At 30.5% G+C, this 26,327-nt stretch overlaps 1 protein-coding gene across 7 annotated transcripts; it reads left to right on the forward strand.

Moving 5' to 3' along the window:
• The first annotated feature begins 1,224 nt into the window (after positions 1–1,224).
• Positions 1,225–26,137, forward strand: LOC116776284 (cell surface glycoprotein 1-like). Of its 7 annotated transcripts, none has more exons than XM_032669438.2 (9): positions 1,225–1,377; positions 7,374–7,594; positions 17,809–17,861; positions 20,310–20,449; positions 21,457–21,678; positions 22,148–22,281; positions 22,413–22,595; positions 23,043–23,108; positions 23,182–26,137. In XM_032669438.2, the coding sequence occupies exons 3-9, from the start codon at positions 17,819–17,821 to the stop codon at positions 25,613–25,615; spliced, it is 3,222 nt and encodes a 1,073-aa protein (XP_032525329.2). In that variant the 5' UTR covers positions 1,225–1,377; positions 7,374–7,594; positions 17,809–17,818; the 3' UTR covers positions 25,616–26,137. The 7 variants fall into 7 exon arrangements, with proteins under 7 accessions (XP_032525329.2, XP_061381219.1, XP_032525334.2 ...); XM_061525235.1 differs by having other exon boundaries at positions 1,232–1,377; positions 7,449–7,594; XM_061525236.1 differs by lacking the exon at positions 1,225–1,377 and adding an exon at positions 1,392–1,407 and having other exon boundaries at positions 7,449–7,594.
• Positions 26,138–26,327: the final 190 nt, after the last annotated feature.

The raw sequence follows: 26,327 nt of genomic DNA on the forward strand, positions 1-26,327 counted from the left end.
CCTTTTAGTTACATACATAGCATATACCAATATATTTGATAATATTTAATTTAATATAAAAAATAATATAAAAATTTTACTCATAATATAAATCTATTGTTTTTATGAAAAGCATTGAAATCGGTACAGCAAAAATGTTATCGCAATTTAAAGAGAAAGTTCATAAGAGTTGTTTAAGAGGAGGGTAATTGGAAATTTCATTGTCTCGAGTTATTATTGATGGATTTTGATTAAGTCCGGAATTATAGTTAGTATGTAAGACGACAATTCAAAGTACAACTGAATTTGTTGTATTGATTTTTTTAATGACATGGTTTCATAAATTCCTGTTTTTAATACAATTTCATTATGAAAACATTTTGCTATTTTCTTACGTTGTTCTTGTTAACCGACAGCTCAAAGGCTTTGAAAATAATTTGTTTTGTACCTTGTCTTTATATTTTTGTAAATCTAAAACGTTATATATGATTTTTTAATATATAGACCTAAAGAAAGATAGGTGATTTTGGAAAAATTTTAAACACTTAATATATATGTATAAGTAATCGCAAATATAAGCAACCATAATATAATTAAGTCTTGCTTATTAAGCTAGACTTATTGCAATACTTAAGTTATTTAACATTTTTATATAAAACTATATATATTGTCTAAAATCATTATGAAATCTGCAGTCGTAAACAGGACGTAAGTATTGTGTTTGCAAAATGAGAAGTGTTTGAAGCGTGATTGAATAAGGCTGTATACACATTGTAGGCGAGACAATAAAGGTTTTTGAAGTTACCTTACTTAAGATATCCTTTAAAATATAATTATAAATAAAATTTGAACGTTCAATCATTCGTGACGAGGTGGCGTGGGCTAATGTGCATTTCATAGCGATTGCAACTTCATAATTTTTGAATGGTTATATCTCGGAAACAGTGGCTCGTAGTAAAAAAGTATTTATACATTTTTTTACAGATAATTTTATGATTTACATCTTTTGTACAATGTTTTTGCGATAAATCCTATCGTTTTGCTGAAAATCGCAAGGAAAAGACATATTTTTTACCCTTGACTTTGAATATGTATTTTCCATAGAGGAGAAAGATAATGTAACAAATTAACATAATTTCGAATATATAAAAAGTTTTTCTAGAAAATTTTTTTTTTTTAAATAAATCTCAGTGTGCACGTAACTTTATTGAAGCTAGCAATACCTTGGCTCGATCAGTCAGTCAATGGCAGACATTTTGACGGAACAGTCGTGCACTCGTGTTTAAATACCTTGTGATTATTATTAATATATATATACATATACATTATTAGTGTCAGTTGTGTGTTGCCGTGTGTACTTACATTATATTACATTTGCGACTTATACAGCAGATATATGTAAGAATATTTTGAACAGATATTTATGAGGTTTAAATCAATTTTACTACAAAAATCTTTACTATTATTTTAGGTGTAATTATCATAATTTTAAAACGAAATCTTAAACTTTTTGCTTTACAAAGCAATTACGTAAAACCGTTTCATATTTTAACCAACCAAATGTCATATAATTTAATTATATTATATAAATAAACCTATTATATCATTGCTACAAAATAATATGCTACCAGTTAACTTTAACTGTTATTCAGAATAAAGTAAATCTGTAAAGGGGTCAGCGTATTCTGGTCGTGCGGGCTAACTTTCACCGTTGAAGGCCGTTTCTTTGAAAGCGACATCTAGTTTCAATGTATGGAATAAAATCTCGTAATCTATAAAATATTTTTCAATGCATCTAATATCTAAGTAGAGCATTATAATTACGTAATATAAGAAAGCTTGACATATTTAAAGAGATCTTAACAGATTTTATTGCGGAGTCAGTCATCTCACAACATTGAAATCTGTAAAGATTTCTTGTGGGATGACTGACTCCGTAAGTATGGCGCTTAAGAGTTTATTACTCGTAGCTGCAGTCAGACATAAGACAATTTAAATAAGAACCACCTTCTATGATGTCGGTTAAAAAATAAAAATCGCCTTAATCACTTTATTTTTGTTTTAGTCTAACGGCCTTTTTAAAATATTAATGAAAAATAATGTACCAAATAAAACGAATAGGAAGAATAATATAAAAAAAAACTTGGTTTAGCAAGTAGTTATATTAACAACATTAACAATCAATACGCGAATTGTCTAAAACAGGTCTTTAGTTATCTCGTAACGACAGAACAAAGATACATATTGTAGTGTACACAATATATTAATTCTCATACTTTCATTTTTCTATTATAACGATTTAATTTCTATGAATATGTTTAGTAATAAAATAAGTTGATGGAAACCTAATGTTCAATACCTACATTCATAACTAAGACGAGAAAAATATATAAATGCATCTGCATATAAAATTCTATTAAATTTGACTAAGAAGTCTGTCACTTTCAGTAAAGACTTTTTACTGTATTATTTGGATCATAGTCTTTAAACTGTTGCCTCCCTCGTAAAGTCCTGTCAGGTGTCAAAATGACAGATCTCAGTTACAGTCAAAAAATGGTTGACAGTTAGCAATTGTCAATAGATCAATACAGATTACAAATAGCATGTATTATATAAATGTTACGTAATGAGAATACCAGTTTTGTTGAAAAAATTCTTCCATCTCAAATAGAAATAGTTGGCGCCTAAAAATTAAATAAATTAGTGAACTTGTAGCCGAATCCATATTGTTTTGCTGTTTTAATTTTTTATTGCAAAAATCTTCGGAGGTGTGATATATATATATATATATATATTATTGTACCTACACCGCGCTTCCTCATCCAGTTACCTCTAGGGTATCATATATCAATATGGTTTCTGGGAGAGATCTCTTTTAAGAGATAAGTTATCCTTTGTGCATCACTTTTCTTTTGTAACTAATTTTGTAACTATTTCTACTCTTGGTATATAAATAAATAAATATATTAAGTATTAACTGATGATCGAATTTTCTGTCCTAAAGATCATTTACCAACCACAAACTCTATAAATATGAAAATAACCGTTATATCTCTCTTATATTATATACATATGTATAAAAAATATATTAAATTTTAAACAAACATAACTATTATAATAAAGAATATTATTTTACGACTTAGTATTCTAGCTTAACAGAAAACATTGTTAAATTCAAATTTCTCTATTCAACTGTCAAAGTGACATTTCACGGTATCTGTCACAATTATATTTGACAGCTACCAACGTCCAATAGATCAATACAGATTGCAAATAGCACAGATTACGTAAAACGTTGCGTAATGACTTTTGAAACGGCTACGTAACGTTGTCTCAAGGGCGGCTTGCAATATGTTAATAGTGATTTCAGATTGTCATTTAAAATCTGCCAATAAATATACATAATATATATTTTTATACGATTTCCTTACAAAATCTTTGTCAAATTATATATTTTTTTTAAACAAAATCGTTTTGTAATATCTACTATTTTGTAACGATTATTTTATCATCAGTATTGCATTCTGTCGATAAAGAAATGCCTTTTAAATTGACAAACAACAGCTCCTTGCTCCAATGATCTCTTCGCGTAATTTGAATATAAAAAATTAAATGATTTGAGTTCACATCGAAATTTTAATTACTCAACAGCTAACATTGAAATAGGCAATCGGAAATCGAAGATTTACATGTCAGAAATTTTCGTCGTCTTCACAACAAATTAGAATAATTACGAGCCTTTAAATTGCCGATCCCTGGGCAAATTACGTTTTCCCATAGTAGAGAAAGCAATCTTTATTATGATAACTACAGTTGTTTTAAATATTAAGAACTACGTACAAGCAACATACAAAAACCTTTTATATTATTTACCATAGTAATAATATGTTATTAAAAGAAATAAATGTATACGAGCTATGGAACTTGTATGAATATGAAAGAAAAGATATCAAAAGTATGAATTGATTTAAAAGATTGTATCTTTTAAATTCTGTTTAAATTCTAACGATCAAACTATGACGTCATTGTTTTTTTTTTAAATACACAACTAAATATTACGCAAAAGTCCGACGCAAACATGTAAATGTATCAAAATAAGTAAATCAGATTTCTAAATGGCAATAACGAAATAGAATAAACTCATTAAATATCATTAAATTTTAATTATTTTAATGGGAACATTTCGTAATATCGTTTATAAAAATTCCACGGTCATGCATGCAAGACCTTAAAATACGATACCATCATGATATCCGGAATTTTTGTTCACAAATTTGTTCACAAATTCGTATCTTAAATATTGTTTACAGATTGGATATTTTAAATTAAAAAAAAATCTCGCTGAGTTGCTCGCTGATGAACAAAAACTTCATCGAAATATGTCAATCAATTGCAAACTTAACATAGATTTTAACTTTAGGTTTGTATAACAAATGATTTACGTTACTCGTGACCTCACGGGTTATTTTATAAGAACCCTAATAGGACATCCCTAATTATAACCGGTTTGATAGGTCCATCACCCGCGAGGCACGTCCCAAAAACCAAGCAATGCACAGAAAGTAGAACAGTAGATTTTTTAAATGTATTTATATAACATTATTATTGCTCTTTCTTATTGATTTTTCGTCTCTAGAATTTAATTTATATTTTTTTTTCGCTAAAATCTCTGTCGGATATAAAATTTTATGAGATTAGGGAAATTTCGAAGCGATCTATGAAGGAATATTATTTCCACACACATATATATATATATATATATATATATATATATATATATATATATATATATCTGTCCTTTTATAATTCCGTCCGTGCGTCCGTCGCTACAGTTTCACGTAACAGTGAAAGTTGAGACGCAATTGTGTTTTAAATGTTCAAATATCATTTGTTAATTGCATTTGTTTGTTACAACAATAAGTGGTAATTTTCCTTTGTTATGTACAAATAGTTTGCTATTTTTATATTGTTGTATATTTGTGCGGAAATTTTATAACAATGTTATCGATGAAAGAAAATTAAAAAAAGAGGAACTATTAATGCATTTTTTTTGTGTTAATTTTATTTTTCTTTATAAATTTATTACTACATATATGAAATAAAATTAATTAACCAATATAGTAATAATAAGGTCTGTGGAATAACATTCTGATGAAATATCTGAAAGAAAATACTAAATAAAAGCCTACACACTTCCTTATATCAATTCTAGTACAAAAGACATCAACGCGCTCGTGGAATTGGTCCTAAAATATATTAAAATAAAATTAGTATAGAATATTATATATATATATATATTAATATTAATTAAACACAAGTAAGTGATATAATACAATTCCGTTGTAGAAAGCTGTATGGTCCGTTGATCGTCACGCGAGGCTTCGTAGGCCGTTGACAACACGAGGAGCACTGAATATTGTGATTATCATGTGTTATGATTGTATTCCAATTCCATTTCCATTATTGGTATTTCCAGATGGTATTTGCAATACCATTATTGGAAATTATTTTATTATATATATATACTGAGTCAAGGCTGTATTTTTGTTATACAGGAAAGATAAAGTTATAATCGTTTTGAAATTTTAACAAATATATAAAAGTTTCAAAAACTATATTTTGAATCGATTTTTATTAATAAAATAAATATTATTAATAACTTTTACTTCAAAAATATGTAAAAATATAAACTAAAATTGACTTGTAACTACTAGATCGATTTATAGCCAAATAATATATATATATACTTCTCTTATTGTATACTAAGGCTTTGCTCCACCCAACATCATTTTCTCCGAATCATTTGAAAGTAAGCCTATTTAAAATAGGATGTAATTAAAAATTATATAATTCGTGCATACTGAATGATATAAATGATTTTGTTTGCGTGTAAACAGAAGGAAATAGCATATAAATAAAATTTATGTGAGGAAATAGACGCGGATATATCTGGAGGTTTGTAAGCATTTAGGAAGTTCTGGTTATGTGTTAATGGGTCAGGCGATAGTGTAGGCTGTGTTTTGTGGGAAAATATTATATAATTGATGGTCATATATAACAAATGTACGTTCCTTTCGTTTATACAGACGTGGAAATAGTTGAGGACGGACACGTCACCCTGGGGAACACCCTGAGAATCTAAATTCAAATCGAGCTAGTCCCGTTTTGATAAGATCGTTATTAGCAGTGCATCAATATGTGCAAAATTGATTGGACGCTAATTAGTAAGATTTTTTAATTATATATAAAATTGTTCATGAATATTACACGATTATTGAATTTCAATAGACTGGAGGGATGTATGTGTGTAAGTAATTACATAGTTCGTCTTCATATTATATAAAGAACATATTTAAATGAGTCCTAAGTATAATATTAAAGGTTTTTATATTGAATTTATTTCAATAAGAATTAATATCGTTTATGTAAATAGTATTTATTTATATATACATGTCGTAACTCTATAATAAAAGCGAGCAACTCGATCGGGCGAGTCTCGATGGTAATGCAAGTCTCGACTTCGCAACTCCTTACAAACACGCAATCATAGGGTGACCATGTATTGTGTCCATTGAGATAATCTAATACAAAATATTATATTTTTTTATATATAAAACCCGCGAAAAATCATCTACGAAAGGTCATATTTTTTCATATAAATAAACATAAGTGGAAAAATTACGTATTTAATCACGTTGTTGTTAATTAGTATATTTGATAAAAGCAAACGACTTCCTTCTAAATAGACCACTGAAATGTCAGGGGCTTATTTAAATTGCTAGAAATATAGTCATTAGAAAATTTTGCCGCATAATCATTTGTTTCATGGTCGCAAGACTCCGACGCTGTAAACTTAGTAGCTATCCGACCGCCGCTTGGAAAGTTCGTGGCGTACTGCTAAGGTATTTATCGTGTCCAATATTTTAGGTCTTTTCGATTCCTTCGTTATTTATAATATAGGAAAAAAATTTATTATATATATGTATATATATAAATCATTTTTATTTTAGCGTGCCATGGTTATCAAAAAAATTTTTTTTCTATTTATTTTTTTCCCAAATATAACGTGTCTGTGATACATTTGATTTATCACAATAATATTTGATATTTTTTATTTCTATATAAATACGTTGATATATTATCTATTAATTTAATGTTACGTCCGTTCACATTCCTCAAGAGAATTTAATAAATACGTGGCCATGTTCAGTGCGCGCTTAAATTGTTTGTGTAATGTGAGTTAAATTTAGTCGTTTTTAAATTTAATTTAAATTTTAAACGGACTGCGATGAAGTTTGCGAATATAAAAATCTTTAAAGATTTAGATTAATAGCGATAATTTTAATTAATTACTAGAATTTAACGTATATTTTTTATTCTCACGATATCCACAGTTGCAATTGTCATAGATGAAAGTAATCGAAAAGCAGAAAAAGGGTATAACTGAAATTATTTGGTGTTTTCTCAAGGATTTTTTATATATATACATAAAATTTGTAACATACGCCGTCCTTGTGTACATAATATTCTATTACTACGACAAATACATGAACGGTGAGTGAAGTGATGTGATGTGTGTAGTGTAGAAGTTACAAGCCGATTTTAAAACACACCGGTAAGTTTATTTATATATATTTTTATATACATTTTTAATTATGTCAATGTATTTATTGATATACTAGTTTTTGTTTGTGATTTCGTCCGTTCAATTCGAGACTTAGAAATCTAGACATAGCTGACCGAAATATTGAGTAGATTTTGGATTTTATTAAGTTTTTTTCTTTGTGTTTCGGTCGAACTGGCTGAGAAGTATCCTATGTCAGTCCCCTGGTACTAAACTACCTCCTAATCAATTTTCATCCAAATCGGTTCAGCCGTTCTTGAGTTATAAGCAGTGTAACTAACACAACTTTCTCATTAATATATTCTGCTGTATCTAAAGTAATTTTTAATCACGTAATGTATACATTTTTTAACAAAAACACAGAGCTTTATTTAATATATAATATTTTTTATAGCCAAAATCTAATATTTTTTATTATATATACGTATGTGTGTCTGTCTGTCTGTTTGTATATCAGTAACTTATAATATCAAAGTATATACAAGAATTGCGAAGTAAGAGCGTGATGATTTGTGACTAATGGCGTCGATTGGTTTCGATTTTATAAATTTCCATGGACTAATCGGGTTTTTAAACTATTACTATGATACTTATAAAATGATTTCACTGTTTAGTTTGAAATGAGGTTTTTGTTTATTGTATATATATATATAACATATAAACAACAACATCTATATATATATATAAAGCAAAGCCTTCTTAAAAGTTACAAACAGAAACAAAGCCTTGCGTCTCATTTTATGTCTTTTTGAAATGCCTTTAAATACCACTTGTTCGAGAATTTGCTGTAGACCTTTAAATATTTAGACATACCGTTGATATTAAAAGAAAAAAAAAACGTTTCATTCTATAACTTCATACGCAACGAGTTTATTTAAAATGATTTTTTTGCATATTATATTAGATTACAGCATAAAAATTTCCAAAAATCTTTGCCACCTCTATAATTCTGCAAGTCGTCAACATGACGGCCTTGTAGATACCGCTTACTGAGGAAAATTAACTTAAAAACTAACAAAGGAACATCAACTGTGTTATATATATACTTAAAGCTCGTTTTCCGATACGTTTGATTGTAGTTAATTTTAAGTAATTAACATTATTACAAGGTCGTTATTACAAAGGACATAGCGTTCAAAATCGTATGATTAGCAGAAATCCTCCCGGACATCGAAAGAGTTGGCATATTGTTACATAACTGACACTGATTTTTTTTATTTATTTTTATTATGTACATATATATGTCGGTAAAATCAAAGCCTCCAATTTGTCCACGATGAAAACAATATTTTATTTTTATTATAATAATTTTTGTCGTACAAATGTTATTATTGTCAATAATAATATAAAAATAAAGAAACAACAAGCTGAACTGTTACACAACAATACCCCCAGTAACGTAACACAACCTCTCTCCGATAAGTCGGTCAATGGGTCACCATACATAACTAACAGCCTTACACTCACAGACGAAAACACGACTAGACAGACGGAATAAGTTCTCATATAATATATATGAGAAATTAAAAATATATATATCGTAATTATAAAAATGGCGGAGTAAGAAAAAGATTTTTTTTTTAATTTGCCTGCATAACTCTTATTTGATATTTCATTCGCTATCTGCTAGTTAAAGTTACATCAAAATCGGCCTAATATATACGCTTTTAATAAAAAAATTATCTTAACATAACATACAGACAATTTATATATATATGAAAGGTGTTGCCATTTATAGAAAAAGGCTTTTAGCAGACACGAAATAACTCGCTAAGTGACATTAAACATAAGAAAAAACAATTATATTATATAACGCGTGACCCCTTGGCCTACATTATAGGAAACAAAATGATTTATGTTAACAATCCTTAACATATCTTACTAGATAACACCCGTGACTCCGTCTGCTTTTCATGTCAACAGAGTTATAGCTGACGAACGGAGAAATAATTTAATATCAACTAAATCCATATTAAATGAAGACGTTATATATTTCAAACATAATAATAACTTTCAGTAGCTTAGTTCATTCTTGGTTGCATATATCTGTACCTTAGTACGCGTGTATCGTAAAACGTTACACCTACGTGATCGGAATCATTTCTATAAAAAGCTGTTAAGCGAGGAAACTCACACTTAGGGCCGTCTAAACTTATCTATCCAAAAGTAAGTATGTAATGAACTCTACAAAAAGGACTTAAATGAGAACTGCTCAAATTTTAGGCTTACAAGCATATCTGTTATGCTACAGGTGAAAGTGACGATTAATTAAGATTTCCTGTGTGAAAAATTATTATTGAATATTAATTTTTTCACTACAATCCAAGTTGTGAGTGTTGTCTCAAGGATGTACATATATGTCCGTCACACAAAAACCTCTAAACTATCGTTGTGGAACTGCAAATTACAGAATTACTAACAGCATAAAATAATCTCATAACATTTTATTGCACGTCTGTATAATAAAAATAAATTAATAAAAATAAAAATTAAGTTGCTATTGTCTATGAGGTGGCAGTGTTAGCGAGCTGCACTGTGACATGCATGCACGATGCATGAACAAAGAAGAAGGCCTCGGAGACAGGCATGCAATATGCATACAATGCTATCAGACGAGTAATAAAATAAGAAAAAATATCTCTAGGTTTTAAATATAAACTATGTGCTGTTAAAAAAAAACATAACTCTTCTTTAAGTTAATGCAGTTAAGTAAATACTATTGTATTAAATTCAGGGTCTACGAAACGTTTAAATAATATAAATCTTTTTAAAAATCTTGATCATTAGTTTTCAACTTTTGTAACATCATTTCCCCTTATATTTTATTATATTTTCAAGACATACAATTATTTTTTTTTAATTTTAAAAATATGTCCCAAAATTACCATATTAAAAAGTTCTCACCACCCAATTATAGTATATAAAAAATAACAACTAAATAAATCAATAAAATTCAAAAAAAAATCACAATTTTTTTTATCAAATTTATCACGAAACAATACCAAGCGACTGAACGTGTCCAGTTATAACTGTCGAAGTGAACGTATCGGCTTTCAAACGACAAAAACATTGTGAAATTCGACCTCAATACGTGAATTAAATAAGTTTTGTAACAAAACATGACGCGTTTTATAATAAATAATACATAACAATATCCTGGAATCATAGCATGTATGCAAAAAACTCTTTCCGTAAAATACTATTCACACATAGAAAATACTTCCTTATATACAAATCTGTTGGAATGTATTACCACAAGACATTTATTAAATGTTCAGTGTCTCGTATTTTCTAGAAATAAATTAGGTACTTAAATGAAAATCTTTATAGCAAACCTCCTTTACGTAACCTATTTTTATAAAAAGAACAAAAGATTCCAATGATTTTTGTAGATTATAATCTGTAGTTTACGAAATTTAATCTTTTTTTGTCATAAAAACAATTGTTTGTCAAAACTTATACATAAACTTTAAAATATGACCTCACGACCTTAAAACATCAATCCTTACAAACACAATTATCAAAATTAACGTATTTTTTTTTGATGTCCCAAAAGGGCAAACTAGCAGACGGCCGGCCTGATCGTAAGTAGTTACCGCCAGCCAGAGACATCTGCAACACAAGGGCTGTTGTAGATGCGTTGCCATTTTCAGAATATTATTTGTATAACTATAAAAAGACTGAAGGAAGTTTATGTAAAAATATATATGTTTTGCAACTTAAAATTTCGACCATAAAAAAAAACTTACCATTCAAAATTATGTTCTATCAAATAACATAGCTTATATATAAGAATTAGTTTATCGAACAAACTGACGGTATGTTATTAAATCTAGTATATTACACGTCACATTAATGGCTAGTGTATATTAAAGTGAGTGACCTATGAAGGTCAAACCAGTGGGCCAATAGGTCTCACCAATACGGAGTTATGGGCCTCCCTTATAAGCTTGACATCGATTTTATAGTGGGCTGAATAACGAAGACGGGTCACGTCAAAGCATTAAAATGAAAACAGCTCGTAGTTAAAATTTTAATATATCATATCTCTCAAAGCCTTTCAACTATTTTCTCCGCTACAAGTGACTTATTATTTTTTTTATATCAAAAACTTAGGATATCCTTACCACATGTTCTTATAATACGAAGTACTGCTAGTTAAGTAGTACATACATATATTATTACATATACTATTAAATAAATTAATATTTATATTGTAGCTTTTGTATGGGTAAATTATAGCGCAATTCTTGCTGTAATTGACCTTACTTATCTATTTGTTTAAGCATTGATAGATCCTTTATATATACATAGAAATATAAATATACATAGAAATTTTCCCGTTTATAATAGTTTTATATGTATAAATTATTTAATTTTAATTGAGATAAACTCGAAATAGCCGGGCAGTATATGTTGACCTTACGTCGGATTTATCGACAGTTAAAAATAACAACGTAGTTAGGAGGTAGTTGCAATTAAATTTATTTAGCTGGAGGATGGTAATTAAAATAGTTAAACCTAATTAATGTCATTTCTTTTTTTTTTCAATGACCCATGAAGGTAATGACAAAAAAGGTTTTAATTAAGGAATCGGTGAAGGTGTACTGTTGACCTTTTCTATTGTAGTGTAAATTCATTTGTGTACGTTTAGTCAATGTTAACCAAAATATTTTTTGAACCGTTTAATTTTGTGTTATATAAATTAAAATCAGATCACTTTAGTTGATACAATTGAATTATATATATATAGCATTATTTAACGTTATCAGTATCCTTAGTCCAAGTTGACATCACACTGTACACGGAACGTTAAGAGAACGCTTCGTTTGTAGTGTGACTATACAAACTCATCCTAAGCGTATAGTACTGAGAGTGACATAGCTTCAACAGTCAGCTTGTGACCACAGCCAGTACAACCATGCAACCTTTACGCTTGAATATTAAATTTTTTTCAAGTCATGGTGGCTTGGAAGTTAAAGACCCGCCTCTCGTTCATTAAGGCGCTGGTTCGAAATCTGGCAAGTACCAATCTGATTTTTCCGAGTCATATGTACTCTATAAGATTTAGACACCACTGACAGACGATGAAGGTACCATCGTGAGGAGACCTGGACTTATAGTTTCAAATTATAAGATTGAAATCGCCAATCCGCCTTGAGCAAGCGTGGTAATTAATCTAACCTTCTCCATGTGAGAAGAGGCCTTAGCTCAGCTGTGGCCACCGATAGACCGATGGTGATAATGGTTAAGTTTTCCGGGTAATTTCATATTACCAACTAAGCTTTTTAATTTCACCCAATGTTCACGAATATCAAAAACTATTTGTCACTTAAAAAGAGGGTATATATAGATTATCAGGTAAGCCATAGTTCATAATCATTTTCATTTCAACATCTGAAAAAGCTGTACAAAATATATTAATTTTTTTAATATTAATAAATAATTCGATATTAAGATAAGATTTTATAACATAACTCGGATTTATAGCATTTGATTCTCCATAGAGAGATATTTAATTTTTTTTTTAACTCTCGAATAATATGGCATAAGTATTTTAGTTTTCGACTGTACGCATCCAAAAAATATTCAAATTAACTCCATACAATCGTAACACGTAGAAAACGACAGTTATGCAACGTGACGGACGAGCACGTGACGAGGTTCTACGAAAAGGCCCACTTCTATGCTTAAACAGTTAAAATATGACCGTACAGTTATATCTGTCAAAATTAACAATATTTTAATAGCTGTGAAGTCTTCAGAGACCATTTAAGTGTCTTCTCAAAAACTAATTGCAAAGTATAAGTTTAACTATAAATGTATATACATTCTCATTATATGGGATTAGGATACAATTTTAATATATAAATAATTATTTGGTAAAAATCAATACCTACTTTATTTCACGTCTTCACGGAACTCCAATTTTTACGGGAACATTTTTCTAACACTTCACGTAACGGAAACTAAACACATTGAATACGAAATAAACCAAAATCTAAGTTAAAAAAAAAAACTATTTCACAACTAATATTTAAACCGCAAGATGCTTAAAGGCTTTCTTTTAACCGTGGGAAACTATTCCGTACCTACTATAGTTATAAATAGCTAACTTAAAACTGTCAGTATCAACGTATTTCACTTACTAAAATCAAATCTGTGTGTGAAGACTGATACATTTTTATTCCGAGATCATTTTATAGACAACGTATAGGAATCACGTTATAGGTAACGTAATTCTTAGAAGCATCCACATGAATGTCCATCTGTATCACTTATAGCGTAAAAACCTTATATACTTTCTATCTATACAAGGATTATGTATGTATGTACGTCCCGATATAAATCAGTCAGTGAAAGTGGCCAGTAGAGCGCATCGCGCTGTTTCCATTGTGATACGTCACGTATTTTTTCTCGTTAACTAAACACGCATATCAGTTATAATTGATAGTAAACAGGATAGACATATTTATTTTTTAATTTAATTTGATTTACTATTATTGATTTTATTAAAAGATATATTAAATGTTAAGATATCGCGTGTATACCTATTTAAATATTGTAATACGAATTGACCTACTATAATAAATTATTATAGGTCATTCTAATCGATATACAATGTTTTGTAACCTAATATTGTCTGTGTGTAGATTTTCTATTCAACAAAATATGGACTGGCAGGTTTAAAAGTAAATGCAAAATAGTACTTTACCTGTCTCTAGGCTTATGGTTTGTAATGCCAGCTAGTACGATTACAGACGCATCTAAGCTCTAACTGTTTTGTGTTGTGCGTATCAATGTGTGTCTGTACGTCACTACATTTGGTAGTAACTTTGAACACAACTCCAAAACTTCACTTTAACTTAATACAGAGCTATTGTCTAAAAACACCTTAAATTTTTTAACTATAAAGAAATTCTTCAATCACTCCAATGCTATAAACTTCAAGGAAATTTTTTTTTTACACATGTCAAAAACCTACTTAATATTTTAAGTTGAAAATTATGTATCTTTATATCCGGCTATCTAATTGTAACAATGTATTGGAAAAGGGCCAATCTTCGTTCAACATAGAGAAATCTTTACATTTAAGAAAAAATACAACTTTTATTTAACCAAAATATTTGTCGCATGCAAAAAGTTACTTCATATATTATAAAAAAACATTATAATATGTAAATATAGGTATAGAACACATTGTACTGGTAAAACATATGTCAAACGGTAATAATTAAGATGGCGTCTAGATCATAAGAAGAATAATCAGACGTAATCATGATATTATTAATTGACAAATAAAGTTTTATTCGTAAGAAAAATACAGTTTAAAATAAATAACATAATGAGTTTTTATATATATCTTCATCTTATTTTATTTAAGTAATTTAATATTAGGACCTCATTGTACTTAGGGAATCAGAAAGTTATCTTTTTTTTTTGCTACAATCGACGAGCTGTCAACTTTATAACTGTCACTTTGAACTTATTTCATTGACAGATATTAACAAATACTAGTTTATTAGTTAGTTGCGAATATAAAAGGATTTATTAATGAAAAAAGGATTAAAACTGTTTGTATTTAAGTACAATATAAAGTTTATAAAGAAATGTATTAAAATTAGTAAAAAAATGGTTCTATTATAAGAGAAAAATAATAAACAATACATTACAAGTACAACAAACAGAAATTTGACAATGTTAATAACGTTTACAGAGCATGACTACACAAATATTTGGCAATCACATTTACTAAAACGTACCTTGGAAACAGTGTCATCCGTGTTTTAATTCGGCCCGCATTCAAAACGGTTTTACGTAATGTACCAAATTATTACATAATATAATGGAAACGCACAAAAAACACACATAAGTTAATGTCACAGAAGTTAATTGTAACAATTTATTGGAAAATGTAACAAACAAGAATTTAAACCGACCTAACTTCTTCGTGACATTGGCAGTATAAAATATGCAGGTTTCAGCACGAATGCAAGCTACATGTAAAGAATTAAATAAATTTATATTCATAGACAATGAAATCTTAAAGATTCTGTTATAGTTAAATAGCGTATATATAAAACAATATTACTATGCTGGAAGAGTACATATATGCGGTTGGAATTGTAATTTGAATTGCAAATTTAAAAAAAAACAACCCATAGAGGGACGTACTGGCTTTTGACAATTTTAAATATTTGTGCTTTGTCAATATACCTATACGTATATATGTGTAGTTACCACATGAGAGAATAATGACTTAGACAAAGGATTTACCTTCACAGTGAATCATAACAAAATATTGGACAATAAATTTCAAATAATAGACATACAAATATTATATATATATTGATCTACAATTTTCTCTGTCTACATTATAATTTAATTTCAATGGACAGTCTCCTCGACGGAATGTCAAGGAGTAACGACATATCTGCATACAATCTTTTATCGTATTAACATAAATTACCCCATTCCAGTACATAATAAATATGTAAGACTATCCTATTATACATACACTTGGAATTAATATACAATTCATGAGAATCTATCATAATTACTTTGTGAAAATTATTTAGAACTGTGTTTGCATGCATGCATGCATTCTTTATCCATGTATAATAAAACTGACAATGTCTCAAGAATAGTAAAAGTGCTTTTACAAGGGCGACGCAAGGTGAGCGACCCACGCTGTGCGATCATGTAAATGGGCGCACATTTCCTTGCTATGATAATATTGCGATACAGATATTGCATTAAGCTGTATGTATACCAGTTTTTGCTTGTAATTTCGCAGACAAACCCCGTGGGATTACAGACATAACTATTTGCATACATTAAATAAAAATTGATTGAGTAAAATAACGACTCGTGTTATAATTACAGTTATTATATTCTAGTGTAGTTATTAATATTGATATCTATGCACAGACTGTGTCTAGTCTTTAACTAGTAAACAATTGATTAAATTTAAATTAATTTCTTCTTTAAAAGTTTACATTGAATACTTCTTACACTTTTTGATGGGTGACAGGTGGTTATATACAAAAATCAAAATGCTCAAGAGATGGCGCTGTCCTAAAAATTTAAGTGTATATAAGTGTTTTTATAAATATATTAAGACATCAGCCTGCAGTAACTACATATATATAATAAATCTACTTTTTCTTTCACTTCATAACAGCTTTAGTAATGCGACAGCAAAAACCTTGTACCATTTTATGCGTCATAAGTTACAACTAGCGTTCTCGACTAAATAGACAATTTAAGTTCCGCAGCCATTTTGTAATCATTTAAAACCTTAAATTATAACATAAATGATAATTTAAATGTCTTCTGCTGTAATAAATTGTTTTAAATATTATCATGACTATGTTTTAAGTACAGTTCATGTCACGTGCAGAAGATCCTCTTTGAATCGTGAAAGGTTTTCGTGTTACCTTCGATTCTGATAAATCCTATGGAATTTGAAGGGAGAATCATGAAAGATTTTAACTATTATGAGTATATTGAAGCTAATTTTTGTTTGCGATGTACGCGTGCGTTGCCTATAAAGTGGGAAATATTTTTTTTATCAGTACGCCTCTGATATCGCGAGTAATGTTTTCGCTTCGTTGTACCTACCTACAAAGTCATTCCTACTAAAGCTTTGACTTTAATTAGTTACTAAAATATTCCTTGTAACATCGTTTAATTAAAGACATTTTATTTGAAGGTATACAATGCATTTTTTATACCTCATAAAACTTCTTAGTTTTATTTTCAAGTGGAATAAATGTTATATAAAATCACACACATAAAAAAACATTAAGTGAATTAAACCTGCCATGAAGTATTAAGAATTTTTCAATGCTTTTAACTATTGTGCATAAAACAATGGAATTCACAGCAATCAGTTGTATTAAAAACTATTAGAGAACGGAAATAATATACATATGCAGCGGACAGGGTTTACACGTTTCATATTAATATGCGAGAAGTGACGTACGTAACAAATGAAACGATTTTGATTAGACTTTTTCCGTTATGTCATCTAACAAAAAGAAAGTGTATCGAGAATACAGATAAGATTTAGATGGTTTGGATAACTTTGTATTTTATTACCTCGTACCTCTATATCCATTAAATCTTAATTCAGTAAACGTAAATATTTTTATTTATATAAATTAATATGGTATATAATGTAATTTTTTCCTTTTTTTCAGGTGAAACAAAATGAAGCGCTCTCGTCATAGATGGCTGGGGTTCGTGCTATTTTGTGAGTTGATTTTTTATTATAAACTGTAACTTATTTTAAGTGTTTACTTCTCGCATTTTCATTCATTACTTTGTTTTATTTTTATAACAACCAACGCATTGCATGTCGTTCAAGATTGTAGTCGATCGCATGAGGCACTTAGTCGAATATACCAAAAATAGCTAACATCATTTCGGAAAAGAACTGAAATGATACTCCTATATAGCTAGACGGGAATTAACCAAATATAGCCAAGAACAACAAGGAGACTGACTATCCAAATAAAAAAACCACATCATAATAGATAGATCCGTTTGAGAACTACAAAGCTACACAGACACAAACACAGACATTGTCGTCAAATAGTAGCTCCTCTTTTGAATCATCGGTTAAAATATATTAATACAAAAAAAAAATACATATTTTAAGGCCACGAATTATTGGTAGCGGTTTTTAGACGAATGTTATATTATTGGCATATACAAGACTAAGAGTTGCATCTCCAACTCCTTGGCTATAGAAGATCAGCTGACGAAATGAACTACAAAAGACTGAGGATACTACAAATTCCACGGTATTCCAATCTAATTGTTAGTTTAAATGATAGTTATATTGTTCGGATTAGTACACCTGTTTTATTATTTTTAAAAACTACATACTACCGACGTTTCACAGTCATTCACATCTCGTCTGCCGTGATCACGGTTGCTGGGAAGTAACAGAAACGTAAGGAGTATGTACATAGTTCTTAAAATAATAAAATACGCGTAGTAAATCCGAAAAATATTAGTTTCGTTTAAATGAATACCCGCGAATGTTTAAACCTCACTAAATGTTAGTCGACGAAATTCCTGATATGAAAAAAAGTCCATGGAAACAAATTCAACGTCTCTTTAGGTTTCGTATGCGAATAACTCGGTAATAATGGAACACCCAAAAAAGGTAACATAATTTCAAAAAAGGTTTTATCGTTTCGATACCAATATACGTAAATTACCTTAATCTTAATGACGCCGATGTTTTTTTTTTCCAATATATATCAAATCCTTGATCGGTAACATTAAATGACTTAGTAAATATATTTATATTAGATAAATATGTTGACGTAATACTGAATTTCACAAAATTTCACCTTTAGCCTTAAGTATTGAATGTTAAAATATTATTTCTGTATTATAGTGTTGATTATATTATGAAGAAACAACACCCGTTATAACTTTGACATATATATATATATATATATAGAAATAAATAAACAGACAAACTAAACAACCTTGAAATAAATTTATTCGGTGACATTTCAAAAATGATCTTTATTTGCATTCGTTATAAAATCGCCTCGTTTATTCGTTTGACCTCAGTTTAAAGATTTTTATGTATTTAAAACAGATCTCATATATTTCTGACATCATCGCAACGAATAATTTTCGAACAAAGAATATTTTTTTCCACAATAAATAACACGTAAGTGGTTCTAGGGCTAAACAATTTTAGCTGTCATTGATATCAACTGAGGGTAGACAGAAAACAATTTGGAATTTATCATCAGATCCATCAAATATTTCTCTGATAATAAAAAACTTTTTTTCGAACATTGAGCATGCAATGCCTATCAATATTTACAAAAAAAAAAAACATTAGTATTAATATTACCAAAAAATATTCTAAGAATAAAGTCTTTGGAGGATGTTATCCCGCAGGAAGTAGGTTCGAATCTCGGCCATGTCGATTAATATTTATTATATATCATAACTTAAGTTTCTATATATTTACGTTTTTTTTTATTGCTAACCAAAGGAATGAAAAATATAATTAAAATTCACATATATTTAGTTAATATTTTGCTTGTAGATGGACCAATACCCATAAACGAGTTCATCTCTTAAAGGAAGTGATAAAAATTTATTAGATGAAACGAGACCAAAATTACGCCATCATATAACATGGGTTCTTTGTGTGATAAAATAAATTAGATTTTATTCGATGATTCATGAAACATTCGCGTCAAATGTGAACGACCTTGAATTTATTAGTGCACCAAAAAAAAATATAGTTATTTCCAAAAAAAAAAAAAAAATAAGGAAAAAATTTGCATAAGGTGTATAATTCTGAGAAACCAAAAAAAAAGTTTTGGATCAAATATAAATAAAGGTCGTGTTTGTTATTATCCTCTGCCAATGGACCAGTAACGAGTATACCAATAATTTGTTTTACGATCCACAAAATGTCCTGATGTTTTTTTTTTAATTGTTTTTGTAAATCCTCTTTTCTCATGAATTTTGCAACAAAAAAATTGGCCACTTTAACTTCTTTACTACAACTACAAAATATATAATAAGTTTTTATAATCAAGTGGGCAACGTTAGTTTGTTTGTGCATAAGATGATATTCACGAACATTAAAAAAATAGGCAAAAGAAACAGTCGTCAAAATGTTACGAGCATAAATAATCGCAATAAAACGTTTCAGGCGTAACTTTGGCAGCGCTCACGGACTTGCCGACAACGACAGCGGTCCGTGCGACGTCACTCATCTTCTCAAAGACGACGACATCAACCAGCACTGCTGGCCCAGAAGAAGAACCCTCTGCACCTGATGATGAAGCACAGGTACGAGAGAAGGAGAATATTTTTTATCTTTTATGGGAAGCCAGTTATGCACTGTACACGTAGCTTTGCTGTAGTCAAGGACCACTTGTTTTAAAACTCGTTCAAGCGGTGTACGCTCAGCCTCTCGTGAGATTGGCGAGTATATAGTGTAGAAGTATTACTGCAGGGTTCAACTCTATAGCTTAGAATGCCGGAAGTCTTAGTTGACTTTACATAACCGGCTAACAGAATCTACAATTTTTTTAATTTAAATAAACCATAAGATATTCTCACAGTTAAATCAACTTTAAAACTTTTTCCGTATTCATTGATTGCTTACAGCGTGTCAACATAAACCTTTTTGTTATTATTTTAACTGGAATCTTTTTAACGAGATATTTAATAATTAGTTTAAAGTTTTGGAATTCCTCTGTAAAAGTAAATTTTTACTTCTAAATCTAATACCACATACTCATATAAACCAGAAGATATAATCATTGAAAGAAAAAATCACAGAAATTAGGAAAAAATATCGTATTCATAAAGTGGGTGAACGTGGAATTTAAAAGGAAATAGGGCCGACCAACCTCGATGTCTATTTAAGCGATCAATAATACAGTTTCCCATTAAGGCTTTCCGGTCTTTTCTTTTGCCTTCACACGTCGTTTTTATTTACATCACGTATTTATTACCAGTCAATTACTGTGTTATAAGTTAACGTATACAATAAAAATTGTTTAAGTCTTTCAGAATGTGGTAGAATTAAACTGGATAGCTATCTGATATAATGTTTTATGAATTCCAACGCCACAAAGTTTTGGTAACGTGTACAGTAAATTATATAAAATGTCAGGTGAAAATTTCATCAAAATTGGAAAGCGATTTTAATATCCGCAAAATCCATGATATAGTCGATAAGATAGAAAAAATAAATAATTTATAACAGCGCCATCTAGTTCAAAATTTGTAAAACTTTTTACGTATTGTTCTATATTGGCAGATCAAATCAGAATGATCACATATTTCAGGTTGAACCGAGTGCGGAAGGGGAAGAAGGGAACGCTACTAGTAAATATACGGGAATTCCTCAAATAGATTACATACTTGATCCAAATCTACCACGCGAGCTGAATGGGTACAATTTATCCCAGTATCCCTTCTACGAAGCTGTGCCTCCTCCAGAAACCATGGATTTCAAATGCGATGGACTCCACGATGGTTTCTACGCCTCTATACCCCATAAGTGTCAGGTGAATATATTGTAACATAAGCTGATTATTTAATAAGTTATTAAAGCAAGAAAAGGTCTATTAAAAATTGTTAACATAAAAAATTTTATATAACATATTATTTAGTTAAATATATTTTTAATAACAATGATACCAATTAGTTAAATTTTTCCTTGTAACTCCCAGATTATTCAAAAGTTTTTCTATCAATAAATAGTTATGCTATCAAAATCATTAGAAATTTTGGATGATCTTAAAGTTCTATCTCTTCTAGTATCTAAGATGACAAATTTATTTTTTTCTGAAGTTAGAATAACTGTAACCTCCGACCATTATTACCCAAAAAATGTTTTGCCCTTCTCAAAGGTATATTATTAAAATAATCTCAATAATCATCTGTAATTGTTATGGATAAAGTTGATATATAGAAAAATTTATAGTATCTAAATGTTGGCCGAAATATGGTATAATATAATCCAACTCATACCAGGTCTACCACCACTGCCTCTTCGGCACCAGATACGACTTCCTCTGCGCGAACTACACAGCCTTCGATCAAAAAACTTTCATCTGTCACTTCGTGTCTGAAGTGGATTGTAAAAATTCAGCAAAATATTTTAGCAGGTAACTTGAAAAAATAGAAAAATTTCATTTATTTCGCTTATTTACTACCAAAATTATATATAGGTGGTGATGTTTCATTTTAGCCCAGCTCAAGTTAAATTTGTTTATATAAAACCATTATATGTTGATAGGAACGAAGCTCTATACAAGGCGGCGTCCACTGACCCTCCGTCTACAACATCTACAACAACCACCACAACAACGACCACGCCGCGACCACCACGGCCAGGAAGACGCCGACCACATCCCAGATACGATTACTACGATGACGATTATTACTACCCAGCTAGAGATGACTATGATTACGAAGAGAGGTAAACTACCTAACTCTACATGTATACTACTGAAAGAATTTTTTTTTTTTAAGTTACTCAATAATATTGAACTCATTTTATAGCTTTGTAACATGGACTTATTTATAAATAAATTTCCCTCATATTATGATCAGAGTCAATGTCAATAATTGTTATTAACAGAAACGAGAAAGTATATTTTTTTATTTAAGTCAAATAATTCCTTAAGATCCAAAAGTTACTTACCGTAACTTGTTGTGAAAATCTCCTAATGACCTTGAATATTGACTTGAATAACGTTTAACCTCAATATAAGTAAAAGTTAAATAGTCACTTTGTAGTTAATAGTTATACGTTTATTTGTAAAATTTCAGCACAAGTAAAAAATACGTAAATTATGTGTTTAAAATCCAAACAATATTATTCTTTCGATAAGTATCTTAAAGGTGATGTTTTTTTGTCTTACAGGGGTGGTAGACGGAATAGACCTCGTAGACCAGGCAAGCGCAGGCCTCAAGTTGACTACGATGACAGGTAACCACAAAATTTTTCACACTGCAATAAAACTTTCAGATCAAATATTCATCATTTGTGTGAAATGTTACAGATACGAGACGAGATCGAGACCAAGGGATGATGTTGATGAGGATTACGAAGACAGAAGACCATATGAAAGACCGAGAGCTGCTAAAAGACCGGATTACAGAAGACCATACGACGATGAAGACAGAAGACCATATAAAGGTGGTAGAAGGCCAGGAAAACCGAGGGTTGATGAAGAGTCATATGGTCTCGAAGATGAAGAAAATGACAGGCCGAGAGATAGTAAAAGAGGTGAATTTAGACCCAGGGATAAGTTTCGACCTAGAGACGAAGAAAGATCTAGGGACGAAATCCGTCCACGAGATGAGTTGAATTCTAGGGATGAAATAAGATTAAGAGACGAGGGAAAATCAAAAGATGACACGGATTCTAGAGATGTTATTCGACCGCGAGATGAAAATAAATACAAAGATGAAGACAGTAATAGAGATGAATTGAGAACTCGAGATGATGTAGACTCTAGAGACGAAATAAGACCCAGAGACGAGATAAGGCCTCGAGATGAAATACGTCCAAGAGATGAAATAAGGCCTCGAGATGAAATACGACCAAGAGATGAAATAAGGCCTCGTGATGAAATACGACCAAGAGATGAAATAAGGCCTCGAGATGAAATACGCCCAAGAGATGAGATAAGGCCTCGTGATGAAATACGACCAAGAGATGAGATAAGGCCTCGTGATGATATACGGCCCAGGGATAAGAAAAGACCCAGACCACTCAGAGACGAGGTCCCTGCTATAGAAAGTAACCCGAGAGAAAGGGTAAGGGATGACAGGTACCAATCAACTGAAGGTAGAAGATTATACGATAGACCATACAGGCCTAGGGAAGATCGTCCCCGGAATAAGCCTGACCAAGACGATGATGAAGATAGACCAGTAGAAGTCCGACAGAGTCCTTCAACTGCTGATTCTCAACCGTTGGTGAAACCCAACGGACGTGGTATTTTCAGTAAACCAAGAATGCCGCCCAAAATTAAAAGACCCGTTCCGATTAATGAAAAGGAAAAGTATGAATATGTTACAATAACAACTACAAAGGCTCCACCAAAACTGGCTGATGATGAATATTATGATGAATATGATGAAGAGGATAGCCGGCGGCCATTACCCTCTGCAAAAACAAGCACTATTCAACAAAAACCAAAACCTGAGCCAATTGAAAGAGAAAAATTTAAACCAACCAGATCTGCAAGTATAGAGAAATTTAAAAAACCAAAGGTTCCAATTGATTATGATGATGAAGAATATTATTATGAGTCCTCAGCACGACCTCTGAAGTATTCTAATATCCAGCGCGCTAAAGACGAACGCCCATCAAAAGCTAAAGACCCCGACTATTTCTATGATGACAAAGAGAAAGTAACAGAAAATGAAAAATTTAAGGATAAAGAAGAGGAAATAACTTCCAAGATAAGAGATATTAAACCTAATGTAAAAGTTTTCAGGAGGCCTTTTTTACCGTCTAGGGGTGGAAGTCCTTATCTCCCAAGAGGGCTACAACCAGTAGCTGGTAAAGATATGAGACTACCGCACAACACCACCCCGAAACCTACTTCTACCTCTTCTACTACAACTACAACTACTACAACAACCACTACTACTACTACAACAACGCCTCCACCAACAACAACAACTACTACAGAACCAACAACAACAACCACAGAACGAATAACAACAACAGTCGCAACACAAAAACCCACATCAACCGCTGTGCCTGAAGAAGAATATGAATATTATGACGAAGAAGACATAGATTATGAAACAAAACACAAAAAAGAACCAACCACAACCATTCAGTCAGAAGTTGAAGAAATTAAAGCGTTTCCTACCACCACGAGTACACCAGCACCCACCACGTTAAAAACAACAACTCAAAGATACATAGAGTCACATAATGATAGAGCAAAAAATTTAGCAACGAAAGTATTGAGGAATTTTAATGAAAATTACGAAGCCATTAAAGAGAAACTAGAATCGACTCTGTCACCAGGAGATTATCTGAAACCGTACATCCCTTATAGAGATATCAATGTCAATAAGCCAGCTCCGAGGCCTGAAATATCAAACGGTTACACGGCCACAGGAAAACCATTGAAAATACCAGACATCAAACAGAATCTGGCCGATTCAATTGAAAACGAATACGACATTAGGTTAAACGAGGCGATCTCGCCCGTAAGAACTCCTAGCGGCTTCATCGTACCCAACGACAGAGATTATTCCTTCTCGAGGTACAGAAACAATATTCAGTCTGAGCCTCAGTACTCCGCCTCAGAAATAGGGGCTTACCAAGTTAGGAAACGACCTCAAATCTCTGGTGTCACGATCCGAACCCCCGCTTCGTATTTTTTACCGCAAAGGGTCATTTACGACGACGGTTCAGTGAGACAGACTCGCCAACTAATATATAGACAAATAGGAGATGTATATTAAATTAAAATGATGGGGTAACCTTTGAGAGATTGAAAACCTAGGACTCGCGAGATGACTAAGGTTTTATATGATACAAGACTTGTATGGTCTTTTCTATAATATAAGTATATAGATACGTACAATCCATTAAAAATTTAAGCATCCATATATCGCTAGATAAGATAATTTTGAAATTATTTAATATTTATTCGAAAGACCAATAAAATGTGACTAAGCAAATCTCTGTAAGTGGATCTGAGTAACACTGCCAATATATATAGGAAGTATGACACATTCAGCCATTACCAATAGAATATTTTGACGACTACATGTCCAAGTCTTAGTGTAAAATATTCCTAGTTACCTATATTGTTAAGTTATGTATTTTTCAAAGGTTACCAGAGTTGAGAGACCGAATCAAATGTTGTTTTACTGTGTACTACAAACATTTCTTCGATCTCCCTGCACTGACTTATTGGTATATAAATTATAGTTATATAAGATTTTGTAAAAAAAAATATATATATATATATACAAAAAATTCTCATATCTTTTTCTTTATCTCACAAGCAGCAAGGTAAGTCAAAATAAAAAAAATGAAGGTATGTCAAAATTGCTATGAAGTTTCCTTCGACAGACACTATCACAACATTAACATACAAAATCGGCTCTCGAATTGTTCCTTAAAATCTTTTAAAAAGTTTTGTGGACAATAAAAAACCTACCTAGACAG

Source organism: Danaus plexippus, chromosome 28, assembly GCF_018135715.1.
Source record: "Danaus plexippus chromosome 28, MEX_DaPlex, whole genome shotgun sequence".
NCBI classification, from domain to species: Eukaryota; Metazoa; Arthropoda; class Insecta; order Lepidoptera; family Nymphalidae; genus Danaus; species Danaus plexippus.